At 38.6% G+C, this 7741-nt stretch overlaps 2 protein-coding genes across 2 annotated transcripts; both read right to left on the minus strand.

The window, feature by feature from the left end:
* Nucleotides 1-1455: 1455 nt before the first annotated feature.
* Nucleotides 1456-2036, minus strand: LOC107021424. The gene is made up of 2 exons (XM_015222084.1): nt 1821-2036; nt 1456-1779 (listed from the first exon to the last, which is right to left on the minus strand). Exons 1-2 carry the CDS (start codon nt 2034-2036, stop codon nt 1456-1458), a joined length of 540 nt encoding a protein of 179 aa, XP_015077570.1.
* A 93-nt stretch (nt 2037-2129) lies between these two features.
* Nucleotides 2130-3142, minus strand: LOC107021433. Its single transcript, XM_015222096.1, has 3 exons — nt 3052-3142; nt 2892-2998; nt 2130-2630 (listed from the first exon to the last, which is right to left on the minus strand). The coding sequence occupies exons 1-3, from the start codon at nt 3140-3142 to the stop codon at nt 2130-2132; spliced, it is 699 nt and encodes a 232-aa protein (XP_015077582.1).
* Between the last annotated feature and the right edge of the window lie 4599 nt (nt 3143-7741).

Here is a 7741-nt window from a genome sequence, read left to right on the forward strand (position 1 = left end):
TAACGTAAAAAGGAGTGAGTAATAATGAAGGGAAAATGTTCTAAGGCTAATGAATGTGGTGACAATATGATAAGAGGCTAATGTGAAATATGAGAGCAATCTCAAACGAGCCTAAGTAAATGTTACCAAAATGTAATCACCTATGACAATGTAAAGTTAATTAATAGATCAGACTCTATAAACACTCTAATGAAATATTGAAGTTAATATATACTTAATACTAATGAGGAGATAAGAAATAATCTAATGATCTGTGATGTCCTCATGCTAGAAACCAGCTTCGATGATGTATGATATGAATGTAATGGATTTTTATACTGAGCATCGATAGGCTAGAAATGATTGGCGATTCCTTCTTTCGGGAAGGCAGAGGTTCGTGTAATTATCATGAGATGAGAATGTCCGTCCAGACGGATATGTGTCTCCTTATATCTCCTAGTCGTCAAACCTATGCAACCAACATAGAGATCTAGCAAGGTTCAACTCCCTATATACCCTACCATGTTTTGGTTTAACTTTGGACGGTGATTGCACCTCTTTTCGATGTGGGGTAGACACTGTATTTCATGATTCTCACATGATCTATGTCGGTTAAAGATAAAGCTCCCCAAGAATGAATGAGTTCATCCTCATGTACTGCACACAATAAAATGAAAGATATCAAAGGTTTTTGGATAGGATAATCAAGTGGTGAACTAGATATCTGTAATGACACTAGGTCATTCTTAGTCATTGCACAATGAACCCAATGAGAATCTTAAACTATATCCTAGGTATAGTTGGTGTTTACACTATCCTATGAATGAAACTAAATGAAGTACGTATTAATGAATGAAGCAGACTCTGTGTTTGCTAAAAAAGGCTCCCTAGTGGAGGTCCCATATATTAAGCCCTCATTTGTGGAAGTCCTAATGTTTAGTCCATTGTTCCAGGGTCCCATGCCATATGAACAAAAGAAATGAAATATGATATGTGCTATATGCAATATGTTAGCTGTTAAATGTAATATGTTATGTGTTGTGTGCAATATGATACTTATGATGATGCATGTTACTGTCATGGAATGACTTTTTTTTTTATTTTAACTACCCTTGGGGGGGTAAGGGGCTGAGCAACACCCCCAGGCCTTAACATTAATAAAAGTAAAAGATACAAGGAGGGGGGCATAAACCTTACCTCCGATCCTAAGATGGTTCAGAAGTCAACTTTCCTAAAAAGGAAGTTCGACTCATCCCCTTACAATAAAAGAGAAACAAAAATACTAAGCACCTAGAAGAGAGGACTCCTCTCAATACAAAGTATCTAGGAAACGTAAATAAGGGAGACTCTCCCCTTACAAAAGTAAGACGAGAATAAAGGTGTATCCTATTCAACGCGACTATACCAAATATCATAGTCTAAGTGAATAGGCTCCTAACTAAAAACGGTATAAAAACTATACCATAACAGAGACGATCATGGAGGTTTCTTGATTCTTTTCAATTTCTTTCTCCTGAAATTAGCCATGCCAAGTTTTTCTAGAATGAAGCTTCCTCTCGCAAGAGTAGGTAATTGATCCTTGATGTAAAAGTGTTGAACAATGTCTGTGTTGTGACTATATATTGATAGCCGATCAGCCGTGTTGTTTGCCTCCCTGTAGACATGAGTAATCTGAATCTTTCCAACTGATGCACTATTCTGTGGATTTCCAGGATGTATGGCTGTAGGTTCCATGGGTAGTTGGTTTGATTCGAAAGCCAATGAATGACCAATTCTAAATCCACTTCCAAGTGTATTTTTCTATATCCATGCTGAATGCACCAATCTAAACCATGGCTAACTGCTTGAATTTCCGCTTGGTTGTTGGTACCAATACCCAAAGGAATAGTATATGCATATATCATATTACCTTGATAGTCTCTTACTATTCCTCCTCCTCCAATTTTCCCGGGGTTGTGAAGGGCACTCCCATCAGTGTTGAGCTTGAGGAATGGTTGTTGAGGTTTCTCCCACGTTACTTCTTTAACCATAATAGCATGTTTGTAACTTGCCACCATTTCGATAAGAGAGTTCCAATTGTTAGGCCATTCGATGTATGGATAGGCTATGTTGAGGAGATGGTTGAAGTCTTTAACTATAAGGATTTTTACTCAAGCTGTGTTGGATTGCTTTGCTCCGTATTTTGCTGCGCAGCGATTTTTCCAGAGATTCCAGAGAATGATGACTGGCAGCAGCCTGGTTGCCAGCTTCTGCACTTCAGTTGCCTGCGCCAGGTTCCTCCATTTCTGCAGCAGTGTGTGAATTGTGGAGTGCTCATGTGGCAGCCCTGCAACTGCAGAAAAGAACCTCCAAATATTGTTAGCAAAATGACCAGTTACAAATATATGATCTATGGTGTCTTCCCCAGGGCTGTAACAGCAGGAACATTGGGCTGCCTCCCTCCCAAATTTAATAATTCTTTCGTTAGTGGGGAGCTTACCACGCAATGCCCTCCACACTAAAAAAGAAATTTTAAACGGGATTAACTTATGCCAGATGTTCTTACTACAATTATTTTTCTCCTTCCTGTGACGAATGTGTTCCCAGGCAGTAGCACAGGAGAACTGCCCTTTCTCAGAAGTTTTCCAGACTGCCTCGTCCAGCATGTGTTCCTGAAACTTAATGTCAGTATTCAAAACGTTTGAAACCAGTAATGGAGGAACCCATTGTCGAAACAATGTTTCGTTCCATCTTCCATTAATTAGAAAATGAGAAATAGTGGTGTTGTTTAGGCTCGTGATATGATTGCATTGAAGAGCAAGAGGGCCGTTTCCTAACATATCATCCCACCAAAATGAGCTGCTGCCAGAGTTGATTCTCCATTGAATTTAGGATTCGGCAATGGCTTTATTTTTCATCATAAAATTCCAAACCAAAGATTGCCCCGTGTGTAGTTTTTTGCTACCGGATGAGCCCTTTGACAGTATTTTGCTCTCAAGAATCGACCCCATAATGTCTGCTTGCTTCTGAAAATCCACCACTGTTTATGTTGTAATGAAACACACGCATCTTCAAGAAGTCTTATACCAATACCTCCCTCATCCAAAGGAAGGCACATCGTATCCCAAGAGGCCCAATGATACTTTCTTTTTTCCTTGTCCCAACCCCAAAAAAAATCTGCCATGGCTTTCTTGATATACCGGATAGTTGTTTTAGGAGGAGAGGTAGTTGACATTGTGTGGATAGGAATGGATTGTAGAACATGTTTGATCATAGTAGCCTTCCCACCAAAATTAAGAATCCTTGATTGCCATCCCGTGATCCTTTTGGTGATCTTTGCGACTAAATATGAATAGTAAATGATTCTTTGACCACCAATTTAAAGGGCACCTCAGGTAGGTAATGGGACTGTTTTTCTGAGAGAAGCCTGTGATTTCTCTAATTACATTGATGACCTCTCTGGGAGCATTCGATTGGACCATGAAATGACTCTTGTCTTTGTTTATGAGTTGATCTGAGACAGACTCATATGTGGCAAGAGTTTTCATAATCATATGGAGAGTATCTCTAGTGGTGGAAGAAAAGATAATGATATGATCCGCAAAGCTGAGATGATTAATCTGTGGGCCTACTTTCCATTTGAAAGTTCTTGTAATGCTGTTGTTGATGAAGCATATTATGCATCCGAGACAGCACCTCTGCCCCTAAAATAAATAAGGACGGCGATAACGGATCACCTTTTTTGAGACCCCTTGTTGACTTGAAAAAACCATGGCTGTACCCATTAATAATAACAGAATACCAGTTGTTGCTCATTATTCTCCACACAAGGTCAATAAAATTCTCACCAAAACCCATTTTTCGCAAAACCAAACAAGTATACGACCATGACACTCTATTGTATGCCTTGGCCATATCGAGTTTGATTACCACATTGTCACCTTCATTGGGTTGTTTGATACGATGAGTGATCTCTTGAGCCAACATAATGTTTTCCGAGATACTTCTTCCCTTAACAAATCCCGACTGATTCTCAGAAATAAACTGAGGTAAAATACCTGCTAATCTGAAACAAAATATCTTGGAAATAATTTTGTTGGAGAAATTACTCAAGCTGATGGGTCTGAACTCTGAAAATTTATTGGGATGATCAATTTTAGGAAGAAGAACAAGACAAGCATGTGAAAAATATTTAGGCAAAATATTACCAAAAAAGAAATGTTGCACAGCCTTTAGAACATCTTCCTTAATAATATCCCAACATGATTGATAAAATTTCCCTCCAAACCCATTCGGACCTGGAGCCGAGTTAGGATTCATGGAGAAAACAACCTTTTTTAATTCCTCCATATTAGGCATTTGTTGAAGAAGTTGGTTCTGCTCATCTGTAACCATCCGGGGAATACAGTTAAGAACCTCCTCACTGATTCTGTCTGATTTCCCAGTGAAAATATTTTGAAAGTACATACAAGATTCTTTGGCAATGTTCTCATCTCCCTGTATCCAAGTATCCTCATCTGTGCAAATTTTGTGGATAAACAACTTCCTTCTCCTTCCACTCATCATAGAATGAAAGTATTTGGAATTGGTATACCACTCTTTGAACGATTGGAGCTGAGTTTTTTGCTTGAGTATGGAAGTTTCCAACTTCATGTATTTGATGTATTGAGCATTAATAAGATGAAGACTGGCTCTGTTCTCCTCTGAATTATTTTGTATGACATTCTCCTCCGCCTTTTTAACCTGTTCTTCAAAATATATAACCATTGAAAAGATGTTGCCATATTCACTCTTAGACCATGTACTCAAGGTAGAAGCCAATTTCTTCATTTTCTGATGAAGTTTCCACATAGGATCACCACTTACTTCCTCTTGCCAAGAGCTTTGCACAATATCCTTGAAATTTTCATTTTCAGCAAAAACTTAAAATATTTTACTTTTTGGGCTATTCTCCCCTCCATTTCCATTAATAAAGGGCAATGGTCCAAGCCAACAGCAGGAAGATGAGAGATAGTGGTTTGTGGCATACATTCCAACCATTTATAGTTGACCATGGCTCGATCCAATCTTTTCCACGCTCTTGCTCCACCGGATCTTTGATTACACCAAGTGTAATGTTGACCACTGTAGCCTATGTCCATAATACCACAAGCCTCAATGATATCAACAAATTCCAGACTTTTGTTCATATTATAGGGTATGCCACCATGTTTTTCATCAGTTCACGCAATGACATTAAAGTCTANTTCAGTCCAACAGTGCAAAAACTTAAAATATTTTACTTTTTGGGCTATTCTCACCTCCATTTCCGTTAATAAAGGGCAATGGTCCGAGCCAACAGCAGGAAGATGAGAGATAGTAGTTTGTGGCATACATTCCAACCATTTATCGTTGACCATGGCTCGATCCAATCTTTTCCACACTCTTGCTTCACCGGATCTTTGATTACACCAAGTGTAATGTTGACCACTGTAGCCTATGTCCATAATACCACAAGCCTCAATGATATCAATAAATTCCAGACTTTTGTTGATATTATAGGGTATGCCACCATGTTTTTCATCAGTTGACGTAATGACATTAAAGTCTCCAATCGTACACCACNATCGTACACCATGGGCTATCCATATTGGAGATATGATAAAGTCTTTCCCAAAGAGGTCTTCTTATGTGTTCCTTACACTTAGCATAAATAAGAGAAAAAATAAATTTCTCATTGTGTTCAACATGTTTGGCCCAACAAGTGATATGTTGATCATGAATTTCAAAAATATCACATTCCATATCATTGGTCCAAAAAGCCAAAATTTGCCATTATTACTACAAAGAGCATTATCCATAGACAAAAGAAGCTTGTATTTGTTGATTTGAGAGTTATCTGCAATTCAGTCCAACAGTGCAAAAACTTAAAATATTTTACTTTTTGGGCTATTCTCACCTCCATTTCCGTTAATAAAGGGCAATGGTCCGAGCCAACAGCAGGAAGATGAGAGATAGTAGTTTGTGGCATACATTCCAACCATTTATCGTTGACCATGGCTCGATCCAATCTTTTCCACACTCTTGCTTCACCGGATCTTTGATTACACCAAGTGTAATGTTGACCACTGTAGCCTATGTCCATAATAACACAAGCCTCAATGAAATCAATAAATTCTAGACTTTTGTTCATATTATAGGGTATGCCACCATGTTTTTCATCAGTTGACGTAATGACATTAAAGTCCCCAATCGTACACCATGGGCTATCCATATTGGAGATATGATAAAGTCTTTCCCAAAGAGGTCTTCTTAAGTGTTCCTTACACTTAGCATAAATAAGAGAAAAAATAAATTTCTCATTGTGTTCAACATGTTTGGCCCAACAAGTGATATGTTGATCATGAATTTCCAAAATATCACATTCCATATCATTGGTCCAAAAAAGCCAAATTTTGCCATTATTATTACAAAGAGCATTATCCATAGACAAAAGAAGCTTGTATTTTTTGATTTGAGAGTTATCTGCAAAAGGTTCAAGAATAGAAATCATAGACAATTTATGCATTTTCTTGAGATTTTGGAGTCTTTCCAAAGAGCCTTGGGTGTTGATGCTCCTAGCATTCCAACATATTGTACTGATCATTAAAAACCTTTACTTCGTGACCTGGTGTAGGGTCTGCTAGTATAAGCAGATGTGCTTGTTGTGACGGTGTTGATATATTGTCTGACTTCCTTTCTACCCCTTGGAGATAAACCTTGTTGAGTAGTGACTTCATGGATTTCAGACTCAAACTCACTTTGGAAAGTAGAACCAAAAGCGTTGATCAACTGTGCACTAGTTTCATCCTCTTCCTCTTCTCCCTCCTTTTCATTGAGAGATTGAGTGTCTTCGTCAAATACGTCGTCTGAATTTATAACCTCATAATCTGAGTTGTCATGGCACTGTTTTGGAGATTTATTTTCTCTTTGAATCTGCTCTTTATCACACTGCAGACCTGCCTCTCTTTGAATTCTTCTTTTAATTGCTTCTCTTTTCTTTTTGCTAGGTCTGCCTTGTGATCTATTGTTTTGTTTTTCGACAGGAGTTTTATCTCCCTGCTGCTGATGCTCAGAATTAACAGTATATTGTTGATTTCCAGCAGCATTTATACCCCCAGCTTCTCGATTTTCAGCTCTTTTCAAACCCTGATCAGCCTCATAATTTTGCCATTGACTGGAAATTTTCTGCTGCCCCTGATTGCTGGAATTTGGAGACTTATTTTCTGCGGCCCTAAGGTCTCTCCTATGGTCCGAGTGATCAAAAACTAGAGTTCCTTTCCCCCCCCCCCTTTGGATACCCCTTCCTGCAGATTAGTGGGCTTCTCCTGACACCCTCCATCCATACCTCCATCAACTTCAACAGCCAACCCAACATTCACAATATTATCAGCAACATTTACAGGGGATTTCTGGGGTGTGGGGAGAGATAAGTCAAAACCTGTTCTCTTGTTATTATTGGCTTGGGTGAGTTGTGTTTCATGTTGCTGCAGGTTTGTTCTTTGATATGTTGATGGTGAAACAATATTTGTTTCTTCATTTTGTTGTGTATCACTGTCTGCATCCCCGTTCCTTTCTGAATTGTCCATGTGCAGGTTTTGGACATTTGTTGTTTGTGTTGTTGGTGATGATGCAGTAACTGGCTCTTGGATTTGTTGGATATTGCTGTCTGTAGCACCTTTCTTTCCTGATGTGTCCACCTGCAGCTCTTGAACAACCTGCTCCTGCACTTCTAAGTCACTCTAAACATTATGAGTAGTAATGG

The sequence above is a fragment of the Solanum pennellii genome, chromosome 1 (genome assembly GCF_001406875.1).
Source record: "Solanum pennellii chromosome 1, SPENNV200".
NCBI classification, from domain to species: Eukaryota; Viridiplantae; Streptophyta; class Magnoliopsida; order Solanales; family Solanaceae; genus Solanum; species Solanum pennellii.